General features: G+C 38.4%; 9 protein-coding genes across 9 annotated transcripts; 5 read left to right on the forward strand and 4 right to left on the reverse strand. All coding sequences in view use genetic code 12, as the record gives it.

Moving 5' to 3' along the window:
• Positions 1–47: 47 nt before the first annotated feature.
• Positions 48–8741, reverse strand: KGF56_001539 (uncharacterized protein; the record flags this gene model as incomplete). Its single annotated transcript, XM_049322672.1, has 5 exons — positions 48–1005; positions 1275–3637; positions 4239–4277; positions 4729–6522; positions 7107–8741. 5 exons carry the CDS (start codon positions 8739–8741, stop codon positions 48–50), a joined length of 6789 nt encoding a protein of 2262 aa, XP_049181266.1.
• A 615-nt stretch (positions 8742–9356) lies between these two features.
• On the forward strand, positions 9357–11313 carry KGF56_001540 (PRE7; the record flags this gene model as incomplete). Its single annotated transcript, XM_049322674.1, has 2 exons — positions 9357–9576; positions 10640–11313. 2 exons carry the CDS (start codon positions 9357–9359, stop codon positions 11311–11313), a joined length of 894 nt encoding a protein of 297 aa, XP_049181267.1.
• A 280-nt stretch (positions 11314–11593) lies between these two features.
• Positions 11594–12232, reverse strand: KGF56_001541 (uncharacterized protein; the record flags this gene model as incomplete). The annotated part of the gene is made up of 1 exon (XM_049322675.1): positions 11594–12232. One exon carries the CDS (start codon positions 12230–12232, stop codon positions 11594–11596), a length of 639 nt encoding a protein of 212 aa, XP_049181268.1.
• An 896-nt stretch (positions 12233–13128) lies between these two features.
• PGA38 (Pga38p) lies at positions 13129–14671 on the forward strand (the record flags this gene model as incomplete). Its single annotated transcript, XM_049322676.1, has 2 exons — positions 13129–13200; positions 13274–14671. The coding sequence occupies 2 exons, from the start codon at positions 13129–13131 to the stop codon at positions 14669–14671; spliced, it is 1470 nt and encodes a 489-aa protein (XP_049181269.1).
• Positions 14672–15557: 886 nt separating this feature from the next.
• Positions 15558–19619, reverse strand: KGF56_001543 (cleavage/polyadenylation factor CFT1; the record flags this gene model as incomplete). The annotated part of the gene is made up of 1 exon (XM_049322677.1): positions 15558–19619. The coding sequence occupies one exon, from the start codon at positions 19617–19619 to the stop codon at positions 15558–15560; it is 4062 nt and encodes a 1353-aa protein (XP_049181270.1).
• Positions 19620–19990: 371 nt separating this feature from the next.
• On the forward strand, positions 19991–20818 carry KGF56_001544 (mannose-ethanolamine phosphotransferase; the record flags this gene model as incomplete). The annotated part of the gene is made up of 1 exon (XM_049322678.1): positions 19991–20818. One exon carries the CDS (start codon positions 19991–19993, stop codon positions 20816–20818), a length of 828 nt encoding a protein of 275 aa, XP_049181271.1.
• A 1003-nt stretch (positions 20819–21821) lies between these two features.
• On the forward strand, positions 21822–22352 carry AHP1 (thioredoxin peroxidase; the record flags this gene model as incomplete). The annotated part of the gene is made up of 1 exon (XM_049322679.1): positions 21822–22352. The coding sequence occupies one exon, from the start codon at positions 21822–21824 to the stop codon at positions 22350–22352; it is 531 nt and encodes a 176-aa protein (XP_049181272.1).
• An 809-nt stretch (positions 22353–23161) lies between these two features.
• On the forward strand, positions 23162–25018 carry KGF56_001546 (uncharacterized protein; the record flags this gene model as incomplete). The annotated part of the gene is made up of 1 exon (XM_049322680.1): positions 23162–25018. The coding sequence occupies one exon, from the start codon at positions 23162–23164 to the stop codon at positions 25016–25018; it is 1857 nt and encodes a 618-aa protein (XP_049181273.1).
• A 302-nt stretch (positions 25019–25320) lies between these two features.
• Positions 25321–26751, reverse strand: KGF56_001547 (uncharacterized protein; the record flags this gene model as incomplete). The annotated part of the gene is made up of 1 exon (XM_049322681.1): positions 25321–26751. The coding sequence occupies one exon, from the start codon at positions 26749–26751 to the stop codon at positions 25321–25323; it is 1431 nt and encodes a 476-aa protein (XP_049181274.1).
• Positions 26752–26953: the final 202 nt, after the last annotated feature.

Raw genomic sequence — 26953 nt, forward strand, 5'->3', positions numbered from 1 at the left:
CGAGGGAGATGAAGAAGTAGGGAAATAAAACAAAGATAAAAATAAATTCATTTATAAACGTCGTTAATCTCTTTATTTGTGAATATGTCGCTATTGTGTAGCATCGGCTGGTTCTCGAAAAGTGCTGAACATGGACCTGAAATTTTGATGTAAATTGGTTTCTTTCTAATGAATTTGCCGTTGATTTGTGTATATAGTTTATACCACAAGTTGCCGAGTCCTTTACTGAGATAGGTGATATAAGGAACAAGAGGCTCGTAATACTGACGCAAGTATGTTTTAGCCTCCAGAAGTTTCGCCAAAGCGTCTTTTCTAAAATTGTGCACAGGGTCAACAATAAATTGTGGCCAACTAAAATGGGATATTTCCAATTGGTGTAATTCATAAGTTGGCACAGTTAATAGATCCTTCTTCAAGTCATTAGCTCCTAGACCAGCTACAGCTATCAATGCATTAGGATTGATGTAAGCCTCTTCATTTTCCTTCACATTCAACCTAGCCATCTCTGAGTTTCCTTTGAGTACTAAAGAACCCGCTCCTGATAATTTCAAAGATCTACGCTTCATAAGCAACTCAACCTTTTCAATTTCAATTTCTGTATCTACACCTGTCCATGCTACGACTCTGGAAACATCAAGAACTTGCCATTGTTCAGCCAAATCTAAAATGGTGTAGTTATTTCTTCTCCCGCCGACAAGTAAAGTAGACGGTGCTACTGCTGATGGTGCTACTGCTGATAATGATGATGATGTCAACTTGTGATAAGTGACTCCATGCAATAACTTTGACTCTCTGTGTACGAAATTTATGTCTCCGGTTATTCCCAAAATAGAACTCTGAGCAACAAAAATGTCTCCCGAGTCAGGCACCAGTATGGAAAGTAGAGTGGAAGGATTTCCAAAAGTACTGGAAAGAAATGGTCCACCACCATTATTAAGCTCGTGTACATCAGCGGTGAATACTCGCAAAGTCGACGTAAACAAGCGTCTACTAACTTTCAGTCGCCTAAGCCAAGACGCAATTAGCCATGGTCTTAAGACAGTAGAAGACATTCGGTGAAAACCTCGAGATTGAAAAACAGTACTAACCATATCTTATTGGGCGCAAAAAAAGATGTAGAAATGAAAAATGGTTGAAGGAATTTTTCAGTCTCTCTTACAGTATCTATTAAAGGATATTTCATCAAAGAGTATTTCTATACAAATTGGCTCAACAATGCATCTGCATCGGTGATGTTGTTGAGAAGTTGGGCACTGCATAACCCGTTGTCATACTCATTGACTATCTTCATAAAGTTAACAAATGTTTTCCACCACTGTACACCATCTTGTAAATCGGTTTCCAATTGAGCTTTTGTAACAGCATTCAGCCCTTGAATATTGATATTGTGATTTGGAGAATGAACAAGAAATATGTGGTTTGCGAGATAGTCTTTTGCAAATAGTATAGAATCTTGAATATTTGTTCCTGGCGTCTTTTGGTGCTTTAGTGCCACTTCAAAGTATATCTCTGCTACGATCCCCATCAAAGTGTTGCTTATACTTTGATAAAAGGGAATCTGAGAAACTAGTTTATACCAGTCATCTTTACTTTGGTAGCCTGCTTTGATATGGTTGTTTTCTTGTCGAACAATCAAGTCGATTAATAGGCACTCAATAGTGTGTAATAGATTAGATGTCACAAACTCAATGTGGCTTCTAAAACTTAAAAGGTTCCGTGATATAGGGCCTTGGTAATTGATTGGCGAGGCACTAAATCCCTTTAAGGAAAATATCCTAGAAATAAGAAGAATGCTTTTGGATTCAATCTCGGTTAAGCTATAAGGAGCCCCGCTCCCGGCCAAATGGATATTCTTGTACGATTTTGGAGTACCTGTGAACTCCTTTTCACTCAGGTCTAGCTTCAAACTGTTTGATTTCAAAAGTAATAAAATTGCTACTAGGTGTTCTAAATCTTTTTGCTTGAGCTTGTTTTTACTGCAAAAGCTTTGCAAAATCTTACCAATAGATGACAACGAACTCTGCAGTTGCTTCTCATCAATGATACCATACAATACAAGCGCTCTTAGTACGGCAGTAGATAAAACATCGCGAGGTGATTTGATTTCTTTAATCGTGGTGGTGGATTCGCTATTCAACCCATTAGTGAAAAAAGTTTGTAAATCAAACTTATCATCGAGACCACCATCAAGCACAGTATAGAGTTTTTCAACTCTTTTGCCCACAGAAGGTGTGATCCTGTTATTGAGCTCCTCTACACTATTTTTGAACCAGAATTTAACTTTTATCTTCTTTACCTGATAGTAGCGTGCCAATAGTTGAGTGATCAAATTGTACTGGTAGTCCAAGAGGTCAGTATAGAATTTGGAAGCCACTAGCTTTTGGTATGTGACACTATAACCCATTTCTAATGGGGGTCTCACATTGTGAGAGCCTCGCGCTATTGAACTCAACAATCCCAAGGGCAACAATCCAACAGATTGATAAAGATAAAGCTCGGGAGGTAACCTTTGCGAAATCACTTCATGCAAGCCGCTTGGGACTTTAACAATTCGTTTATCTTCAGCCATTTTGCCGCTGGCACTTTTGGTTTCTGTTTCATCTTCTTCGTCTGTTAAATAATCAACGTTTTTGTTCAATTTTAATTTTGCAATCTCCACATTATACAACTCGGTGTATCCTTCTTGTGTCATGATTGGAACATACTTCAAGGCCACATGGCCTGCTATGTACCAATCAATAAACTTTGGTTCATTAAAGTTTAGGATATAGCCATAAAGGTCATTGTTGTTCCCGCTAAATTGTATGTATTGGTACACCATATCCAAACCTTGCTTGAAATAGCTCACAGGAGGAAACTGTTGCTGCGGAGTTGGTCTATGCTGAGGCTGAAAGATTGGGAAAGTGTGGGGTTGTAAGCCGCAACCCACCATTAAACTGAGATCCATAAATTGCCGCTCATTCAATGCTAGTTCTTGCAACACTTTGCGCTTGTCAACAAACCGAAACTCCTTGGATTGGAACTCCATTCCCAAAATAAACTTATCTATACGTGTTAACATAATGTCGGTAGAAGCGTACACGGTATCGATAATTCTCTTTTGATACAAATACGACAATTGAAATGAGGCATCATAGGGAGTTATTAGATAGTCGATACCTAGTTCGATAAAGTTTATAACCAAATCGTTTATCATTGGCTCTAATGGGATCGTTTCCGTTAATGACCTAAAACTTTCCATTCCGGGGAAATGGTGTTGGTGTTGGTGTTGGTGAGCATTTTGCTTCTGGAAACTACTTATCTTGTTCCAAGTGTGCTCGACGCTTTGTTCGTAAGGCGACAACTCATCTGGTCTATAATTGGTCAACTGGGACTCTATTTTCAACCCCGATATCACAAATATCGGCTTAATGTTATATTGCTTGAACACCTCTAAATCAGATTGCAAGTACTCCTTCAAAGAAGATGGTACACCTCCAATTGCTGACAAATAATGCTCCTTTTTTTGAGTGTAGATTTTACTCAAGTAATGTTCTACATCAATCCCAATAGTGGAATTCGTCAAGATGTCGATTGAGCTCTGAAAGACAAGCTTTCTTTCAAACAAATAGGATTCTAATGACTTGATAGGCATGGTCTAAAAGTAATAGATAAAAGCTTTACCGTATCTTTGGCTCAATGAGATATTGTTATCAACAACTCCTACTGATCTGAAAATCTACTATATATATATACTAGTAATACACGATACAAATTTGTATCTGACTTTTCTTTATTTATGTTAGACGCTACCATGTGATATAGGTATCCCGTCGTTGATATTAGTTACGCTATATAGAGAAGAGTATAAGGAAGTATATAGAGAAGAGTATAAGGAAGGGTATAGAGAAGAGTATAAGGAAGGGTATAGAGAAGAGTATAAGGAAGGGTATAGAGAAGAGTATAAGGAAGGGTATAGAGAAGAGTATAAGGAAGGGTATAGAGAAGAGTATAAGGAAGGGTATAGAGAAGAATATAAGGAAGGATGTAAAAGGAGAGGGGGGGTGTTGTCAACGGGGGAGTGTTGTCAGCGAAACAGGAGGAGCATTATAACCAGTTTGTTATAATGCTCTTTTTTTTGTTCGATTTTAACTACAAACTTGTATATCTAATGTTTAATCTCCATCTTTCAAATATCAGATCTCTTATACTTACTTCAAAAAGAATGCTCTTTCCCATCTGTCCTCTTTCAACTAAACGTTGGGACTTAGCATATCTGACTTGACTAAAGTGTGAATCTATAATCAATTGAATGGTTAGTATTGATACCTAATACTTGTTTTCTTTTTTTTTTTTTCCTCTAATGTTATACATACATCTTGAATAGAAGCATTAATGAATTGTCTTACTTCTAATGCCAACCAGATTTTGAGCATGCTCAAACTGTTCTCATTTCTAAAAATATCCCTCCCTTCTTTCAGCATTCCCAATTTTCTCAAAACAGGCAAGGAACTAAAAAAAAAAATTAAAAAAATTAAGAAAAGAATCACACATGTTAGTCTAACTGGGTTCCCCTTTAGCCTAGGAATATATCAACGCTTTTAAAGATATATCCTCGGTAGGCAATCCAAATAATAAAGCATATACGAACCTTGCAAATAAATCCAATTCTGGATCTAGTTGCCTGCCTATTCCCTCCAAAAGCAAAATTGCCACTACAACAGTCACAAAATCTCCCTCCATCCGTACATGATGCGTACGGACCATGCCCAACACTTGTTCAAGTAAATCTCCTATACTCACGTTTCCCAAAGTAAACGTTCTATCTCTCATTTTGTCCACCAATTTTTCCACTTTTAATGCAAAAACTTCCTTATGAACTGCCGTCTCTGGTGTTCGCGACCTCTCCACCATCAACTCACCCGCTTTAAATCCATCAAATTCAGAGAGAGACTTGAATAGATCAATGAAGTTAACTCGGTCCTTGTGATTCAACTCAGTAATCAACCCAACATCTAAAAAGCATATCTCTGCATGGTAGCCTTCCTCATACAACCTTGCTAATCTCTCGCACCAAGCAGATTGGTTATTTCCAAGCTGCATGAGCTCCTTGGTTACTCTATTTGTGTCCTGGTCATTTGCTGTTTTCACAATTTTGTATTCTTTAGCATGCGGAAAAAGCTCGTTTCTGTAGAACCGCACCATCATGTTACCAGGGTGCAAATCCGCATGCACAAAATTATCTAAAATCAACATCTTAAGAAAAGCATCTAATCCTTTGTCGCTCACTTCTTTTGATAAATTCTTTCCGAAATTTTCAGACAAGTTCAAAAGTTTGCTCAATGGTATCGCATAAATATACTCTTCAACCAAAACATCTCTGGTGGTGAAGTTCAAATATGGTTTAGGAAAATGTATATCTGAACGACTTTCAAAGTTTTTTCTAAACTTTGCCAAATTCATTGCCTCTATTCTCAAATCCAACTGCAATCGCATCAATATTGAAAACTGCTCAACTTCATCTGGCAAAGACAACCACTCCATGGTAGGAATAATGTTTATAAAATCTGCAAAAAACTTCATCACTTTCAAGTCCCTATTGATTTTAACTTCTACATTTGGATGTAAAACTTTAATAGCAACAGCTTCATTAATGCTCAAATGCTCAGTTACCACTAACTTGTTGAAAAACTGCTTCTTGTTCTCCTTGGGTTCGTCGTCTACATTTTCTGTCTTTAACAAATTCTCAACCCTTTTTTCATCCTCTGCCGCCTTTTGCAACACTTTCTTTGACAACTTTGCAATGTAAACCTGTGCTATGGCGCCAACACCAACCGGCTTTTCATCAAACTCGTCAAAGATCTCGTTAAAGGGTAAGTTTTCAAAACTTTTTTCAACAATTTTCTTAGTTGCAGCAAAGCTATGCGCCAGAGCATTGCTATGTAAAGTAGCCAATTCATCACACATCTCTTGTGGAAAGATATCTGTTCGACTAGCAGCCCATTGTCCCAATTTGATGAATGAGGCTCCCGCTAGCTCAAGAGTCCATCGAAGATACCGATACCACAAAGTTGCACCAGTACGCACGAGCAATCCTTCATTGTTTCGATGCCTATTACCAAACCAGCATATTGGACTAATTAACAATACCGGCAAAAATATGCACGACAATTCTATAAATCTCCCAAACGTGAGCAAAGGGTCTGCAATATAGTCTTCAAACGCGAATAGCAAGCGGTAAATTATTCGAACAAATATGGAAGAGCTGCCGGTCTTACTTTCTCGAAACTCGTCAAACTGTTGGAGCTCTTCATTTTGAGATGCTTGATAAAGACCTTGTTCAAAAGTATCAGCGCTCTTCAAGGGAACAAGCTCATGTATTGAAGTGTCCAATGCACGTACATCATTAAGCAAACTATCTTTTAGCGAACTCCACGAATACAACACTACCCCGAGTCCTGTACTCGCACAAACAATTGCCCTTGTCTTGAAACTGTTATTGATGAATTGAGTAGATCTATGGAATTGCCTCACTGCTGGAGGCTTGAAAAGCAAACCAAAGCTGGTACTCCTGTTATAATTCTTCAACAGACGTACTATCATACTTCTCCCCACCACTATATGCCGATAATAGCTTCTTCGTCTATAATATATCCGTTAATGATACTTTTAATTGCTGCTAATAAAAAATCTCGATTGCTTTCAATCTTTTTTTGCAAGAGCGGCTTTGAGATTTCATTACCGAGCAATTGAAAAATTTAACGCCAATGTGAAAAGTATCACCGACACTATCGACCGACACTATCGACCGACACTATCGAGCAGAGCGAGATAGTGGAGCACACTAGCTGCCATTGACACTGTCGAGCGACACCGACACTAGCTGAGAAAATGGGTAGAGAATGAGTTAATGAATAAATAAATAAATATATATAAGAAAGTAGATGGCCTCATTTCTGTACTATCGACCGTAGCGAGATAGTATTAGTACTGGAGTACTGGGGTACTGTTTTCCACCATCTCGCTGCACTCAATAGTACCAGTACTAGAATACTGGAGTACACTTTTCCACCCTCTCGCTGCACTCAATAGTACCAGTACTAGAGTACTGGAGTACTATTTTCCACCCTCTCGCTACGCTCGATAGTAGTCTTTTCTTGCTGCATAAGAGCTCTCAAGAGAGATACCCACAAGCCAACTGTAGCAGCACCTTTGGGATTTGCCTTGGGGCCTCTTCGACTTACAATACCATCATGGGCATTCCATACATCAAGGAAAACCGGGACTTTGATCCAGTCAATTTTGTTCAAGTTATCCATAATGAATCTTTCCTTTTCACTAAGGGGTAGTTCGGTTTCGGATTTGAATAATGGGAACTGGTTATAACTTTTCAAAGTTGAAAGATGTCCCTTGACGATTTCATCAAGCGAGTCAAAATCCATATCTGGCTCAAACGCATCTACAGTGGTGCTGTTGTTGATATCGGTATCGTCATTGGTACCAGTAGTGTTTGAGTTTGTACTGCTTTCTATTGTATTATTTATAATCGGTTTGGAAAAACAATCTTCGTTATCTTCTTCTTCTTCTTCTTCTTCTTCTTCTTCTTCTTCTTTTCCTTTTCCTTCTATTTCGTTTTCTTCATCGTCATCGTCGTTGATCTCTGCACCACCGGAAGCTCTGCTTGCAAATCTTTCTTCAGCATAAAACATTCCCTCCATAGTGTTTTCCGCAATTTGGGAAGTATCACCTTTGAAGCTTTCATGATCTGCCAACTGTTTCCGCCTAATTCTCTGCTTTTGACTCGCTCTTGAGTCATGGGGATCTATTGGGAAATTTTCATACACGTAATGAGCAACTCGCGACCAATGTTCTTTGATGTTTGGATTCTTGTGTACTTTGGCTTTGATGTAACTGTAGAGCGATACTACTGAGCTCGTAGCGAGCACAAAGGGAATCCAAAAAGGCACAAATATGAATGACAACAACAAAACAAATAGCAATTTTGTCACTTTGCTTCTTCTAAGAAATGGGGTTTCTTCTTGTACGTTACCACCAAAGTGCTTTGAGTCTTCGTCGCGAAGAATGTGGGACCTGGTCAAATCTACAAATTTTGGTCTCACTACTTTATTAGCTATTTTGATATTTGGTAATCCTTTCAAGTACTTTATTTTCACTTTATCAAGCTCCTCAAATGGTGCATACAGGGTGATGAACGATGTGTAGAACGCCACGGTTCGGTCATTTTTGATGTTAGCCAAAAGAATATGTTTTTGAAACTTTGTCAAGCCTTTGAAAAACTTCTTCTCTGGATGTGCCATTTCTAAAAGAACCTTGTCGTTATCGGCTAAAAACAATTGACCGCCCGACTTTCCAAGTACATATGGCCCCATATTATTTGCAATTCCATCAAACACGTTTTTCTTGTAAAACTGAACTCCCAAGTGAGGAGTTGCAAAAGTTGAAAAAAACACCGGCTCAACAATATCGAAAAACCCGATTTCATCTAATAAACCTATGACATACCTAGATATGAGACCACCTAGTGAATAACCAACAAAACTAATTTTTTTCACTACAAGGTGATTTTTTTCCTTTAAAGATTCAATCTCATAAAAGATTTCTTGAATGATTTTCCTTGAATTAAGGTCTAGGCCATCATAAGTTTTCCAAAATCGAAAACATGCTGGTTTAATTGTAACTATTTCGTCGTCGGTTACATCTGACGAATTGGACTCTTTGATAAATTTTTCAATGGTCTGCATGTGATTGGGACTCCCCCAAAGTCCGTGGATCAACACAAACAAATGGGCACAAGTCTCTTGTGCCAGGTTGTTGGACAATTCGTCTCTAGGCGGCATAGATAGACACAACTACAGATACAAATACACACACACACACACACACACACACAAACAAACACACAGCTCTAAAATATACACCTAAATATACATATATAGTAAAATAGAGAGTTTTGTGTGTTTGCTATCTTAGTATATATATTTTTTTTCTTTATGATAAGAAACGTGCAATTGATCTTTTAACAAAGAGATGAGCAAGAGAGGAAGAGAGGAAGGGGGTGAAATATTAGCCGCCGAGACAAACCTGTCAAAACTTTGATTTCGCTTAAAGGTAAAATCTATTTTTAAGATGAGAAACGAGGGTAATTTAAAAGAAAGAAATAAGAGAAGAAAAGAGAAGAGAAAAAAAAGTCGAGGGTATATCACGTGATTGGAAGACGAGGGTATATCACGTGATATATACCATTGGAAGGTTTGACACCCCCGGAAATTTTTCAAGAAAAAATCTCATGAGAGATGTATTAGCAGGGCATATATTAGCAGGGTAGATATTATCAAGAGTAGCAAAAGACGCTAGTCATGGGATTTTGGAATAGTTCTTCCTCACTGTCCAAAGAGACAAATATACCAGCTCAGTCAGAGCAGGCACCTTCTGCGCAAGCTCAAAGGATAAAAGCAGATATTCAAAATCAGATTAGTCAGGAGCTTGCCGCTGCAAACGCTTCAGAATTGGTGAGGACTATAACGGAAAATTGTTTTGCAAAATGCATAGAGGCTCCCAAAAGTTTTCTTGACGCTGGTGAAAATACTTGCATTGCAGATTGTAGGGAGAAATATATGAGGTCCTGGAATGTTATATCTCGAGCGTATATAGGTCGAATTCAGGAAGAAAGACGGTTTTCATAGCCACATATCTAAACCTGAGAGAGATTGATACATATCCCTACAACTTGAAAAAGAAATTGAAAATGCTAAAAAAATGGCAAAAAAATGGCAAAAACAAACAGGGCAAAAGGATTCAAAAATAGATAGGTAAAGTGTCACTGGGTTTGAGTGTATAACCACATCTGCTGAGATCTGTCCTGGTCAAGATTTGTGAAAGGGGAAATGGGAAAGGGAAAATGATCCAATGGGGAATGAGGCATGGGAAAATGGCAAAGGAAAAATGAGCCAATGGGGAATGATGCAATGGGAAAATGAGGCAAATTGAAGATAACCCTTTGTTGAACCTTTGTTCAGCCATTCTTGACAAACTACAACATTTCGTACAGCCAAATATACCTCCACCTTTGCTCATCTGGACTTCCCCTTCCTTCTCTCCTCCTCCGCTCATCTGGACTTCCCCTTCCTTCTCTCCTCCTTTGCTCATCTGGACTTCCCCTTCCTTCTCTCCTCCTTTGCTCATCTGGACTTCCCCTTCCTTCTCTCCTCCTTTGCTCATCTGGACTTCCCCTTCCTTCTCTCCTCCTTTGCTCATCTGGACTTCCCCTTCCTTCTCTCCTCCTTTGCTCATCTGGACTTCCCCTTCCTTCTCTCCTCCTTTGCTCATCTGGACTTACCCTTCCTTCTCTCCTCCTTTGCTCATCTAGTAGCTTATATTGAAAAACTCTTTGTTTCTTTTTCCTGCATATAATAAATTTCAATCTTTTCTGCAAGTGGCGAAGGAAATTGTCATGAAAGAAAGTCACTAGTTCTAGTTCCAAAGGATAAGCCAATTGCATTTGACTATTGTGACAAGATTTATAAAGAATCCTTCCTCTTTTTATTGTTTGTGTGGGCCAAAGTAGAAAAAGGGTAAAAGATGTCAGGGCAAACGACGATGGCGTCTGAGTATTCCTCAGAAATACATTCTGTTCCTATAGAACATAGGTTCAACCCATATTCAGACAATGGTGGAACTGTTTTGGGAATTGCCGGCGAAGACTTTGCCGTGTTGGCCGGAGATACAAGGCAAGTAGAGGGATACTCGATACAATCGCGATATGAGCCAAGAGTGCATAATGTTGGAGATAATATATTAATGACAGCTAATGGTTTTGCTGCTGATGGAGTTGCATTGGTCGACAAGTTCAGGCAGTCGTTTACGTGGTACAAGTTTGATAATGAAAACAGGAAATTAGAAATCAAGAGTGCTGCAAGGTATATCCAGCATCTCTTGTATGGTAAGAGATTTTTCCCGTACTACGTGAGTACTTTGATCGCAGGTCTTGACGAGGAAGGCAAAGGTGCGATTTATTCTTACGATCCTGTTGGAAGCTATGAAAGGGAGCAATGTAGAGCAGGAGGCGCGGCAGCAAGTTTGATTATGCCCTTTTTAGACAATCAAGTCAATTTCAAAAACCAATATGTGCCCGAGAGTGATGGCAAGGAAAAGAAGCCCTTGAAGTATTTGTCATTAGAGGAAGTAATACACTTGGTTAGGGATGCGTTTACTTCCGCTGGGGAAAGACACATATACGTAGGTGATGCTCTTGAAATCATGGTTGTTACCAAGGACGGAGTCAGAACAGAGTATTATCCTTTGAAAAGAGACTGATCTTGCGCTCGACAAGAGGAGAGTAAAGAAGGAGAAGGAGGAGAAAACCAAGGGAAAATAATAGATGACAAAGGGGTAAAAAAAAAAAAAAATTTAAAACTAAATTGATCTTTCTTAGTCAATGTGCTCCACTATCGAGCAAAGCGAGATAGTGTTGGTCATTGTGCTCGATAGTGTTGGTCAATGTGCTCCACTATTTCGCTTCGCTCGATAGTGTCGTATGTCAATTTGATTATTCCCCATACATACAAACCAAGACTTCTCTTTTCTTTTTCTTTTCTCAAACTGGCAATTCGAATTTCTTTCCTTTCATAATCTTGTTGTAGTAGATGTAGAAAAAATCTGAATAGACTGCTGTTTGTAAAAGACCTGCCAATACCGAAACATAATCGAAATGACCTTCTGCGTAGTATCTATAAATCCAATTAGGGATATACAACGCACGGTATAAACCCAAGGCAAAGATATAATGAGTAGTAATGTTTTCCGCCTCACCAGTCCTTTGTAATATAAATAGTTGGGGTAAAATTGCAACCGCTTCAAGCCATAAACTGAAACTCCAAATGATTTCTCCGGGTGTATACTTGTGCGTGAAAATCAAACTAGCAAGTACTGCACCTCCCACCAAATATCTCACGGGGAATGTATCCACATGGTTTGTGATTGTCTTGTGGTACTTGTAAACCATTACATAAACCGTATATATCGAGCTTCCAATAAAAATTATCTTCAACAAGGTGTTATAAAGCGAATAATACTTGGTGAATAAATTGAGATACCTAGTGACAAACACTAGGACATATAACGCCTGTGTCTTTAGTGAAAGTCCATTTATTGATCTATTTGTTTCAATTGCATACAAAAGTATCAATATACTGGCCAAATGGGAGATATCACCAAGAAATCTGAAAATATTCATGATACCAGTATTCAATCAATGAAATTAGTTGTTCAGAAAGAGAGAGACAGAAGGAGAATGAAAAAAAGTCGCACTGGAACAAAAATTTTTCCTTCTCAACACGTCACTATCAGATTCCTTGATAAATGCGTGCAGAACAAAAACGTTCATTACTGGTTATTACTTGCCATTGGACATTAGACATTCTCTAAACTTGAGCAGTTGTACCTAGGGAAATGAACTTTTACAAAAGCGGGAAAGTAAAGTTACAAAAGTGGGAAAGTAAACTTACAAAAGTGGGAAAGTAAACTTACAAAAGTGGGAAAGTAAACTCGTTTTTTTAAACTAAAACGCTCCTGATAAGTTAGTATGTACTTGATAAGTTGCGTTACCTAGTATTCTCTTGACAAGCATCCAGCTATAGATTTTAGTCCCGATTTTTTTTACGCCATGTGTCAATATATCTAGTTTCCGCCTCTTTCCTTTAATCGTTTTGTAACGGGTAACGGTTTCTTGTGCAACAGCACTAAGTCACTTTAACTAACTTTAACCACTCTTGACTAATTTTTACAAACCGACATTAGCGACACTAGCGACACTATCGAGCAGAGCGAGATAGTGGAGCAACACTTGATAGCTTGTTACAACACTATCTCGCTCTGCTCGATATTGTCGATAGTGGAGCAAGACTCGGTAGCTTGTTACAACACTTTCTCGCTCTGCTCGATAGTGCAGTAAATCTGAGCCTTGCCTATTTTCTAAATAGGAAATTGAGCCAGAAGGCAACAATTTGTAATTTTTTGCATCCAAAATGCGTCGGTTTCCTTTTAATTTTTCTTTTCGCAGCCAGCCATTTCTACCCTATTCTTTTGGAACAAACCAAAAAAGAAATAGAATGAACGATTCAACCCAACTAAATGTATCATAGAATACACCCAATTCGAGTGATTCAGCAAGCACCATTTCCCAAAGTAAGTGTTTCAGTGATGGTTCTTGATGTTTCAGAGTTTCACTATAAAATGGTGAAACAGAGCTCCAATTTTTCTTTTAACTTTTTTTTAGACCATTAGACTGATCCAATTCACTCGCTTCTTATCCTCGAACCTTGAAAGTTTAAACTTAAAAATGAAAAATCTTATTGTTATCGGTGCTTTAATAGCCGCCGCCCAGGCTGCCTCGGATGATTTCACCATTAGATTAACCACAATTTCATCTTACTCATCATGTCCACCCTCATCAGCGCCAGTTTTGCCCGTTTCATCATTTGGGCACTATGCAAACTATTCCTCTACTTCAGTCCAAGACAATATTCCTACAACTTCAGCTCTAGAATCGTCCCTAGTGACAGAGTCGTCCATATCCTTAGCCGCAGGATTGTTACCATCATCTAGTCGATCTAGAGTTGTTTCATATGAATATGAAACTGAATATGAAACAGATATTAGTCTGGTGACACGCACAGTTTGTGATTTGCAAGGTGCATGTTATGTTACAACAGACTTGGAAAGCTTGACAACGCGCACAACTACCATTGACGGAATACTAACTGTCATTACTACTGCTGTTCCTATACAAACGCATGATGCTCTGCAAACGATTGCTGGCGCAAATCAAGCTAGTGTACCTTCAAGCCAAGATACTAGAGAATCATTGACAATGGCAACAGTAGAGACAGAGCTGAATGCAGAACCAGCACCCACTGAACCTATTGAATCTACTGAAACCACTGATTGCTATACATCGGTTGTTACAATTACAACATGCCACGAAAACTTGTGTTCATTAACTGCAGTTACAACTGCGGTTTCTGTCTACACTGTGGACTACACAGTTTATACCACCTGGATTCCATTAGTTACAGAAACAATTTCGAGCTCTCACAACTATGCTTCAACTATTGCTGCACAACCATCTAGCGTTGTTCACTCTTCAGAAGCTGCACAATTGGTAGACGATGAAAACTCCATTGTCACAAACTATTTGACAACACTAGTGACCATTACTTCTTGCAAAGACAACAAATGCTCAGAAGTGCCACAAACAACCGGTGTAAAAATTATCAGCTTGACTGATACAGTCTATACAACATACTGTCCCTTATCAGAGTTACCCGAATCAACAGCTGAGGCGGAAGCAGTGGCTACAACCTCTTCTTCACCAGTAACTGGCTCAGAATCTCATTCAGTCTTGGCTGAATCTTCTACAGTTGTAGAGGAGTCGAAATCGTTGGTCACAGTTAACGTGATTACAAACAACATTGTCACCGAATCTCCAACATCATCACCTTCATCATCATCATCATCATCATTGCTTCTTCAGACTGGCAACTTTACATCGGTATCGACAGGGGCCAACCCCCATACTATTTCTACTTACGAAGGTGCCGCAGCCATCAGTATCGACATTGCAGCAACTGGCTTTTTCGGTGCGGTTCTCTCCATTATTCTATTCTTAATATAAGCCTTGTAACCACCAATATTTATTAGAGCTCCGCTCATTGTTACGATTTTTTTAATAGAAATTTATTTTATATATTTTAGAAGTTTCCTTATATTTTACCAAAGTTTCAACCTATCTCTCTCTCGCTGCTATTTTCTATTTTTCCTTCTATCATAACGCTACCATATTCAACTATCGCTAAGTTGTTTCCATATAAGCAAATTTATTCTGGCTGAATGAACAGTTCTTCCCCCCCCTCCCCCTTCATATAAATGCCCTTATACTTGAAAATAAGACATACATTGTTTAACAAATAGTTTTCAAAACTCTCTAAAGAATACAATAAGCAGCTTTACAAAGTAAAGTAAAAAGAAATTTATAGTTGTGTATTAATGGTTTTGGCTTACCATATGAATTTTTGTTACACCTCCTAACCAAGTTACCCTTGCCGAAATTACCCGCTCTTATCCACATACACCTACAACACAAAAATTATTAACTAGTGCAGTATGCTGATCTACCATGTTTCAATGATTTTTTTCGATTTGGAACACAATTTTGGCTATATTCCAATCAGATAACGTTGTTCTCGCAAAAAAAAATTTGGGCATTGGAGGAGGAGAAGGAGGAGGAAGGAAAAGAGTTCAGGGGGTCGAGTGCTTCAAAAATAGGGCCGAGATATTTTCCCTAGCAATTTTCAACCAACAACTAAAGCTGGCTTTTCCGACGCCTCGGAAAGGTGTGTATTTGACGTTGTTTTGATTAGGTCCGATAGAGAATCGTCTATTATAAAGTGAGTTTACAGCCCCGGCTTCTATCAACTATTTTTCTACATCTATGCATGCATATGTATATATATATATACATATATACATATATACATATATGTCTATTTTCCAGAGCTCTTTTACAAATCCTCTAAAGAGTAATCGCATTCTATGATATCCTTCCAAAGATCCTGCGTTGCACCTTTCACGCTGACTTTGCTTGCGATTGTTCGTTGTTTATCAAGATTTAGCTTTGTGAACTTCTTAACCAAGTTGTAGTCTACTATTGGCTTTGCATTAGTTTCACTATCTCGGATATTCAAAGCACCACCGTACCTGTTCAAACGCGGATTGAGTCCACAATAGTGATATTCTTTATCAGATATCTGTTGTTGCACAATGTATAATCTTCTGTAAGTGGATTCATTGACCGGGAATATGTTATAAAAAATACCATCAACGGTTGCTCCTATTGTTTGATAATTTCCTAATTCTCCCTTAGGCAATGATCTTAGACAAGATGTCGTTGAATTAGTTTCAAAAGATGCCTTGTTTAGCAAGATTGTTCCGTTAATAGACTTTGGGTCATCGGGATCATAATGGAGTAGATGTAGACAATTGTTGCTGTCAGCAACGAGTATATATATCTCTTCATCCTTGACAATAAAGTCAGCACATTCAACATTCAAATGTTGGGTATCCTTACCCAACATCACCATTCGGAAAGGTTCCGCTTCAAACCCAACTAGCCAAATACTTTTCAAGGGATCACCCAAAATCAAAAGGTTTCCAAAGCTCTTGGACTCGGAAATATAAACTGATGTATCCAAAAATGCAACTGGGACAACTCCATCATCTTCTAAATCTCGAACAATAACTTTCTGTCCCTGAGCAACCATTAGTCGTCCACTTAAATCACAAACGCTAGTTACCGCACCCCTGGTGTCTTCTTGGAAAACCTCCTTAAACTTGTGATTTGTTTCCGGCTTATCTGGTTCAGGAATAATATTGATGACTTCATATATTTTAAACGAACCGTTTGCTGCCAAATCCTCCATTCTTAGTTTACCTGTTCCAACTACTATGTACTCCCGTTTCGATTTGAACTTTTTGAGAGATGATCCCACGTCAAGAATCATTGATTTTACAGTCATCCCAACTTCATTATCCTCCAAATCAAAAGAATCAATGACTTTCCAGTTATATGGTGATACCAATTTGATCGAACCTTTAAAAGATAATGCAGGTTCTTTGTCGTTATGTATTCCGGCAATTTTAGACCCTTCCTCATCAAGACCATCATAGGGAATTTCCTTGAAAGTGGATGCAACTACCGTGTCAGATTGTTCATGGTACGCCAACGACTTGATCAGCTCTCCAAAGTGAACACGTTTGATGGGCAAGTTGAATTCATATACATAGTCTAACGACAATTCACAAATACGGGCGTTTTTATCATTATCGAGAAATATTAGCCCATTCTTGATTCTTGAATCGGAAAATGCCGAGATAGATACCGCTGGCAATTTAGAAAATTGGAAAATCCGCGGTATCGAATGAGAACATTTCATTATTAAAAACGGTATAACACCAGTAACAAAAACACAAGTGTACCCATTCAAGTTTGGAAAATAAACCAATCTTCTCTCGATTGAAGTTCCTAGTGAAAATGCATTTTCTGGAGCCCCGGTGATTTTCAAATCTTTCTCCTTACTGAACGCATAGTTTTCTCCATCGTAAAATAATTTATACATAAACACTTCTCCTCCAATGGTCAAGATTGTCAAATACTCTTCTTTGTGATCCTTGTCTCCTAGATCATTGAGAATAACTTGTTTTATGAAAGGGTCTGGTGGCGACTGCTCAAGCTCAAAAAAGCCCAAACTCAACACATCACTGAATTTACTCACGTCATTTAGTTGATAACATTTTTCATTGTGGTGACGGTTGAACGCAACAATCCTATTATCACCAGTCACTAGCACAATTATTTTTTGCTTTGAAGATTTGGGGGGTTGTGCATCAACTGCTATTGCGGGGCTAATTGAATGATGATAATGATGATGCTTTCTTTTTCTCAGATTAATCAATAAATCCACATTTCTCAGAACCGCATTCAATAGATGTGAGCTGGTAATATATCCAGAAGTAATAATTGTATCTTCCAATATCTTTGGAATTCCCACGTTCTTGTACGACTCATTATACGTGTTCAAGGAAAAAATCCTCACGTCACCACTTGCTAAAAAGATCATCAATAACTCGTCACGAAGTGTACTACTCAATACTTCGTCACCTTTGATTTCATCGTTCAAAGACAACCTTTTTCTGAACTTCATATCATACAAAATTATTTGCTTTGGGGTTATTTGTAAAATGTATTTCCCATTATTCAACTCGTGAACGTTGATGGTGATCTCGTTATTAATGAAATCTTTCGACTTCATTCTAACGTATGATTTCTCAATCTGGAAGATTTCAGACTTTTCATTTACATCATCAGAGGTAATTAGATACTTTTGGTTCAAATTCCACATACGATTAACTTGAGAAAAAGTCAATGATGACGATATTATGGGTTGTATTGTTGGCGTAATAATGTTGATTTTGGTTTGGTCGTGAGTACCGGAATTGCAAATGATTGAAACTTCGTTATAGTTAGGGTTTGGTAAATTCGATTTAAACTGCTCCCGCGAGCACAATCCAAGAGTGAATGTCGAAATGGGACTATTATTTACAAGTTTATCCTGGAGAATAAACTCGATATGAGACTTGCTCAATACTTTTTGTTGTTCTTCCTCTTCTTCTTCCTTATACAAATCATCCTCATCGGATTCATCCTCTTCGATTTTCTCATCCTCTTCCTTCTGTGCGTCTTCCTCTTGCTCAATCACTTTCAGGGAATTTCTATACCTTACTTGTACCAAGGGACTGTCGCCATTAAAATTTGAAAAAAAGAGCATGTTTTTGTCCAAGACGGCCACTTCGCCAGGAAAAGTAAGTTTTATATTGTTGTACATTTGCTTATCAACAACTTCGATAAATAACTTCTTTATTGCTTTTCCGTCCAATTCAAAATTGACAAAGTAAAAGTCTCCCTTTTGTGATATTATCAAAACACGGTTATCGTCTGGAATTGGCACAACGCTACAGGCTTCTAATTTTAGATTTAAGTCGCTTTGATCTTGGTAACTCTTTACGGAAACGGTAGTTAAAGCAGTGAATTTATTCACAGAAATACGTTTAATTATACCACCATTATCCACATGCATAATTTCGTTACAGCCAAGCAACAAACATCCATTCAATGGCGACAATAACGGGATTATTCTATCCACGTCATAAGGCAAGTTCTCAAGCTTAAACACCGACGAGGACATTTTCAGCTGCAAGTCTAGAGCCATAACTTGAAACTGGATATTATCCTTGCTCTTTACCAAATTTCCTGCCCACACATGTGATTTCAGCGACAATATTGCAACTGTTGGTTCTCGATAATTGTGCAAAAATTGCATATCTACAACAGTCTCTATTGATGGATCTAACATCCCTGCATCTATAAGAAAACTAGAATCATAAAATTGTCGCGACTCCAATGAGATCCCATTTGTTATTGACTGTTTGCGGTTTACAGCCTCGCCTTTAATTTTATCCTCCTCCTTCTCTTGTTCCTCCTCTTGCTCCTCCTCCTCCTCCTCCTCCTCATCTTCGTCATCTTCATCATCCTCGATTCCTTCCATTGGCAAGAAACACAATAAATTCTTATACCGAAGACAGGCCACCGAGCTATATGTTGGTTCAACCAATAGTTCAGAAACGGCTAGTTTCTCAAATGTGGAATTCTGGAGACAGTTTTCATAAAAATGTAAGGAAACGGTTGTAATGGTATGTAACAGATGGTTCCATTTTATGATGGAGAATTTGGCATATTTGGTTGATACAATGAGATAATCGAGATTAGGTGTCTCTGAAGTCCTTATACTTTTCAAATCACTAATACTACCCTCTAGTTTAAACTGTTGCACTAAAACCAACCGAAATTGAGGTTTGTTAATAGTTGATTGTTTAAGAAAAATGACATCAAATATTTGAAGTAATGAACCTTTACCAATAACTAAGTTCTTCTGATTTGACAGTATAAAATTACACCCAATACAACTGTTGATTCTCGAAGGATCGATAAACTCATTATATGCGTCCATTGCCGTGGACCAGACCTCGACTCAATAAGACCTTACGTTTATTTATCACCTACCGTGCTTTTGATATAGACTGGAAAGTTTCAACTACAAATCTTTTTCATTGTTTTTTTTTCTGATGAGCAAAGCGAGCTTGAAGAGGATACAAGGCTACAAGAGGTATAAGAGGTATAAGAGGTATAAGAGGTATTGACAGGATACAAGAGGTATTGGATACAAGGCTAAGAGGTATTGACAGGATACAAGAGGTATTGGATACAAGAGGTATAAGAGGTATTGGCTACAAGAGGTATTAGATACAAGAGGTATAAGAGGTATTAGAGGTATTAGATACAAGAAGTAAAAGAGGTACTAATTCCTTCCAGGTCAAGAGAATGAAACGTGTGCTGCGTCATTCAGAGGGTAATGGAATGGCACGACCTAAGCATTCGAAAAAAGTGTCGTTTTGTAAAGAGGTAAATGGCTCGAGTTTGTTTCAACAAGTGGAAACGGTAACAACCGCTGGTAATGAAACAAGAACAACAACAGGTTCAGCAAGTCAAGCGATAAGCAAAGATCCGTTAGACCCGTTATCGGTGGTGCCGCAGATCAAAAACGGGTTGGCGGTATTGCCGCTTCACAATTTGTTGATACTTGTAGGCATGTTCTACTTTGGTATAACTGAGAATGTTGACGCGGTGATGCTGAAAAGTTTTGTAACAAGTATACCACTACATGCAATCTACAATTATATTGTAGCAAAGAATGTTAAGAAAAAATCAAAATCGAAATCGAAACATGAAAACATTCCATTGCTAGTAGCATCGAGTATACTAGTTAGTCTTGTTTTGGCTCTACCAATGTTTTTCGCGATAATCTTATTGGGTGCACCAGTTTACAATTTTTTGTTCAAGACGGCTCTTTTGTCGCTACATTTGTCTCAGCTTGTGTTTGGACCATTGGTTGTCTTGTACTCGTTAGATTTTGAGAAATTCAAGAAATTGTTTCTTATTGAAAATATTTACTATGTCATATTCAGCCACAATATATTATCTCAGGTCTTGTTGACTTTGAGCGGGTGTTGGCTCGGAGTGCTCCCTATCCCATTGGATTGGGACAGGCCGTGGCAACAATGGCCAATCACGTTACTAGTTGGAGCATATGTGGGTGGTGTTGTTGGTGGTTTAGTGTCTATAAGTATCTCGTTCTACCGTAAAGCATAGATCTACTCCACCACTATCGAGCGCCACTATCGAGCACCACTATCGAGCACCACTATTGAGCGAAGCGAGATAGTGGAGCACATTGATTAGTTACGACGCTATCGAGCGCTACTATCTCGCTTTGCTCGATAGTGGAACACATTGACTGGTTACGACACTATCTCGCTTTGCTCGATAGTGGAGCATTCGAATTCGCATATATAGTAACAATCTTTTAGCTTTTTTGGAAACTCCGATCTCGAAATTCACTAAAAACTGAGGAATGTTTCCAAAATTCACTAAAAACTAAGGAATATTTCCTTTTTGTAAGTCGATTAGGCCTGTGCCTATTCCCACAAGTACTTCTTCCTTTTGTAGAATGACAAATCACTCTGCAATGGAGACAACCCTTAGTCGTCAGTGATGCTCCACTAGGGAGCGAAGCGAGCTAGTGCTGAGCCGAAGGCGAAGCTAGTGAGGCTTGCGTCTCAGCTAGTGAGTGAATAATTACAACTAGTAACTAACTGGTAACTACTATTCACACACTAGCTGAGATGCAAGCCTCACTAGCTTCGCTTTCGGTTCAGCACTAACTATCTGGTGATTACTATTCACACACTAGCTGAGACGCAAGCCTCATTAGCTTCGCTTTCGGCTCAGCACTAGCTCGCTTCGCTCCCTAGTGTTGCTACTCTCTACTCTCTACATACTGCTCCACTAGCTCGCTTCGCTCCCTAGTGTCCCTATCCAAAATTATTTACGGCATTCTACACCTAAAGTTCATAACGCCTATAAAGCAAACCAAGTCTAGTTTTGTAACTCTCTAGATATATTTTTTTGTTTGCTATTCAAACTTAATGAACAGTTCCCGTATAACGTTAGCCGACTACTACCCATTCCCACTTGCTTCACCCCTTAAAATGGTATTTTATCCTTATATAAAACTAGATTAATCTCTACATTTACTCTCTTCATTTACTCTCTACATCTACTCTATTGTTGCCCCCTTTTTTTATTAGTTACAATGTCAAGTGAAAAGAAGTTCCCAACAGACGTTACACCCAAATACATCCCATTCGACAACGAGCACTCGGATATCTTGAAGAATGGTGAACCTAGACCACTTGATTTAGCTAAGGAGTTCAAGGATAGCACGGTAATTGTTACTGCTATCCCAGGCTCTTTCACCACAGTATGTTCAACTAAGCATATTCCAGCTTATATTGACCATATCAAGCAATTTAAAGAAAAGGGAGTCAAGAGAATTATTGTCTTTGCTACAAATGATCCTTTTGTCCAGGCTTCGTTTGGTAAAGCTCTAGGTTATAAAGATGCCGAAAATTTCATCATTTTCGCTACTGACCCTGAAGGTAAAATTTCACTGCAATTGGGTAAGGACTACCTTTTAGACATGAGCAAAGCCGGTATGGGTTTGAGGTTGGAGAGATATGCAGCCATTGTTGTGAATGGCAATATTACTTATATTGGTAATGAATCAGAAGGAAACTTTTCTGACATCTCAAGTCCTGAAAACTTACTTGAGAAATTAAATTGATTGAGCGACACTATCGACACTATCGAGCGAAGCGAGATAGTGGAGCACACTGTGTCCACCAGCACTATCTACACTATCTCCACCAATATACTACTCATGATACTGATACACCTCTACTCAAGTACACCTCTACACCTCTACACCTCTACTCAACTACACCTATACACCGCTACACTTAATACCTAATACTAGTACACCGTTACACCTCCCCTCTACACTACACCTCCCCTTCCCTCTACACTACACCTCCCCTTCCCTCTACACTACACCTCTCCTTCCCTCTACACTACACCTCCCCTTCCCTCTACACTACACCTCCCCTTCCCTCTACACTACACCTCCCCTTTTCTCTACACCACTTCTCGATACTCTTTACATGAGTCTCACTCTCCTAAAAAATGGTATTAAATGGTAATGAATGGGTTCGTTGCTCTTCACTGCTCTTTAACTCTTCAACTGTGAAGCATCTAAAACATGCAGATAATAGAAAGTAGTCAGTGCTGCACTAGCGAAGAAGTATGCAGATAATAGTAGAGCTAATCAGTGCTGCTCGATAGTGTCGGTGGCAGCTAGTGTACTTCACTAGCGAGAGAAGTATGCAGATAATAGTAGAGCTAGTCAGTGCTGCTCCACTATCTCGCTCTGCTCGATAGTGTCTGCTCGATAGTGTCTGCTCGATAGTGTCTGCTCGATAGTCGGACGCGTTGCATTTGGTGAAGATTTGATCCAAATTCTTTTATAGTGAAAAAAAATATAAACATACTTTGGAGATAAATGTATAGGATAAAGAGGTGATAGTGTCTTTCCAAATGGTGCCAAGGTATCTGGGTAGTACCGATGATGAAAATTCCATACATTTAAAGAATATGATTGGTAAAGCGCGTCCGCTACGATCTCCACCAAAGTACTCTTATACAAATATGGGAAATGGATCTACTAGAGCCCAACAATCAGTTCTAGACAAGGATGCCGCGCATATTAATTCTACTGATAAATTGTACCATAAGGATAAAGTGGATAAGGAGATATCGCTCACGATTGATGGGGACAATGCTAACTTAGACGAACGGGAATTAAACGAATCGTACATCAAATTTCTAAACCATATTGATGATGACAGTTATTTCGAAAAAGACGGAGATTCAGATTTCACAACCGATGAGGAAGAGGATACTTATAATGAGGAATATTCTGATGATGATGATGATGATGAATATATCTCAGAAAAGAGGAGCTTTAACGGAAAAGGCCTTTTCAACAAGGCAGCGGAAACGCAAGATTTTATTGAAAAACCTGCGTTGAGCAACACAAGCACAAACACGAGCCAAAGCTCAATTGATTCAAAAAGCCGTGAACCATCAATAAGGACATCAAAAAATAACAAAAGAAGGAATGGCCTGTTACTGTTATTATTTGTGGCACTTGCGTCCTTTCTTTTGACAGTGGCATGTGCTTTGGTATTAAATTTTGCAAAATCTTGGTTGGCACCGCTGATGCTGATGCTGATGCCTATCACAAACTATGATGAGGCCATAAATTCCGAATATTTGAATAGAAAAATTTGTCAACTAGAGGAACTAATACGAGAAACCCACTTGGACTCTCAAGATAAATTTAACAAATTACATTTGGAAATAAACCAGCTAGAAATACCACAAGACAACCAAGATAATCTAATCAAACTAAACAATGGACAAGTACAAATTGCTCCTGAGTTTCACCAATTCCTAAACAAGTTTCTTGAGGCATATCAAAACTCCTATATTGACCAAAAACTCAAAAGCTATGAAAGCTTGGAAGATTTGAATAAATTGAAGCAGCACGTGAATGAAGCTGTTGCCGAATCAGTAAACACCATTGAAAAAAAAGTGAAGACAAAGGTTGATAGGTTATTGGGTAACTTGACCATTGTCGATGATACACTATATCCCTCTACCAGCAATAAACTTTGGATGAACTCTATGCTTGAATTAATTTCCAAGAGTTCGAGATACAAAAACTATGCAGATTTCAATAATGGTGCTAGGATACTAGGGTTTTTAACATCGCTGCCTAAAAATGAAAAGGGCTTATTTAAAAAAGTGTTTCTGATCAGTGACTGGTTTGCTAATGACGTTCTAAGTCCATATGATGCTAATCATGTAATACTAGACGACGGTGTAACATGGAGAGGAGGCGATGAGGTAGGAATAAGATTAAACCCGTCGATCATACCCACGGATATCTTGATACAGTGCGATGAACACACTCGTACTCAAAATATAGAGGTCTCAATTGCAATCAAGCCCGATACAAAAGCAGGCTTTGACAGATTGAAATTTGATATAATTCACAGCTCAAACAAGTATACTTCAAAATACAAAGTGCTCAAGACCAACAAGCTCAAGCCAGGAATCAATCACATTAAATTGCCAATTAGATTTATAAACAGTCAAATTTCAGGAAGAAATTTGTATTTCAAATTCAACGGCCCAGTGAATATCTCCAGTATTAAAGTATACGGTATAACTGAGTTGGATGCTGTACAATTTAGGGGCCAACTAGAGTTATTAGTTGATAAATTCACTGAGGACGACACTGTACCACCAAGTCGAAACCAGGAGAGAAATAAGGAGAAAGAAGCTGATGAGAGGGTGTATGATATCAATGAGGATATATACTTGTAATAATAATAAGAATGTACTAATAAGAAGATAATAATAAGAAGGTAATAATAAGAATGTAAATAATAAGATGTACTACTTTTTCATAATCCCTCTAGGCATCACAATTAGTCGTCGCGCCCGCGTGGGGCTGGCAGTGGTCGACCCGCTTCCTTGACCACGAGCATGGTACGCTTTCTTTTTTTGGCTTACCAAAGTTTGTTGCGAGAGATGGGCAGAAAAAAAAAGGCATCTCCTTCTATATGGTTATATCTCCCTTCTCTATATGGTTATATCTCCCTTCTCTATATGGTTATCTTCTGTATCTATACATCTAGCGTAGCTCTAATTTTACCTATACAATAGTCTAAATATTCCTTTTTATACCATTCGTGGTTCAATTGTACTTCTCCGGCCAATTCACTAATGATTTCATCGTTTCCACCCACTAGCACCATCCCCTTTGGGACGTTTTTCAAATCAGCCATGGGCTCAACTAATTGACCGTTTTCAAAAATCATGCTTGTGATATTATTGGCAGTTTGTCTTCCCATGTACATTGCCCACCCAGCGGATTTTATTATTGGCAAATTAACCAAATCTCCCAAGACAAAAAAATTAGGAATTGTTGGTGAAGATGAGGATGATAACTGTAAATAATCATTTACGTCAATATCACCGTTTGTAACATATTTTGAAGCCAAATCTGACGATAAAAACGAAATGTTGTTGGTTTTGGAAGTGCACCAAAGATTCAAATCTGAATGTATAACTTTTTTTGTATCTTGTGTGACTAAATCTCCCTTATATGATGACAAAAATGTTGATGATTGTGATGATTCTGATGCCGATAATGACGTATTGATCCTTGTGTTGAGATAAACATTGACTCCGGATCTTTCTATTGAATCTTGAACCATTTGTTTGAACTCTGTACTCAACTGTGGTTCAGACGGGAAATGTTCATATGGGTGTATCAAATTAACTGTTTTTTCGGGAAATTTTGTCTTTATATCTGCAGCAAGTTCAATCCCTACTGCACCGGCTCCGATTACGGAACTGTTATTGGCATCACGGATCATGTTACAAATACGTTCCATATCCTCCATGTATTCACTCATTGTGTTTGCTCGCGGCGTTACGGGCCAGGCCCTATCTCTGCCGCTTGCTAAAATCACGTAATCAAATTCAATTGTACCCTCATGAGAACCCAGGTCAGCAACATTGTTTAGGACATATTGTGCTCTATACTGGTCCAAATGCGTTACTTTCCCTTGAACAAACCTCACGTTTACACCTTCAAACGTGTCGTTTTTTTTGTCATCATACCAAGATTCAGATTCCCCGTTATCATCAACCCTGCCTTCATTATAGATACTCTTGTCATCGTTGGATATGATAGTTGTGAATTTGACATGTTTCAACTGACAAAACGGGATATATTGAGTTTTGGCAAATTTAGGATCCACTACGGATTTGGGGATACCAATGATGTTCAATAGCCCATTCTTTGGCTCAACCAAGGTTATAGTTATTGGTGCCAGATTTTGTTTCTCTTTTGCTTGCAATTGTATGAAACGTTGAGATAATTTGGTTTGCAAGGATCGAAGTGCAGCAAGTCCCGAGTATGAGCCACCTACAATTAGTATATTTGAAGTAAATGAAGAAGCTACGTTTGAAAATCTAGGTAAATTTTCAGTTGCTGTTGTTGATCTCGATAGTTGAGAAAAAGTTTTGACTCTAGCTAGATCAGGCATGACCAATTTAGTTGTGTTTTTGAAATTGGTGAAACGGCCCTCCTGGGACGTTATATATATCTATCTATGTCTATATATGTTTCTATATAATCTACTATATTGCCATTTAGATGTTGTGATAGTTTCAAACAATTTTTTTTTTTGAACCCCTCCTCCACCTAACGGTTTAACGAACAAAAAAAAAAATTTTTATCTATTCCAT

This window comes from Candida oxycetoniae (assembly GCF_023343755.2).
Source record: "Candida oxycetoniae strain CBS 10844 chromosome Unknown scaffold1, whole genome shotgun sequence".
Taxonomy (NCBI): Eukaryota; Fungi; Ascomycota; class Pichiomycetes; order Serinales; family Debaryomycetaceae; genus Lodderomyces; species Lodderomyces oxycetoniae.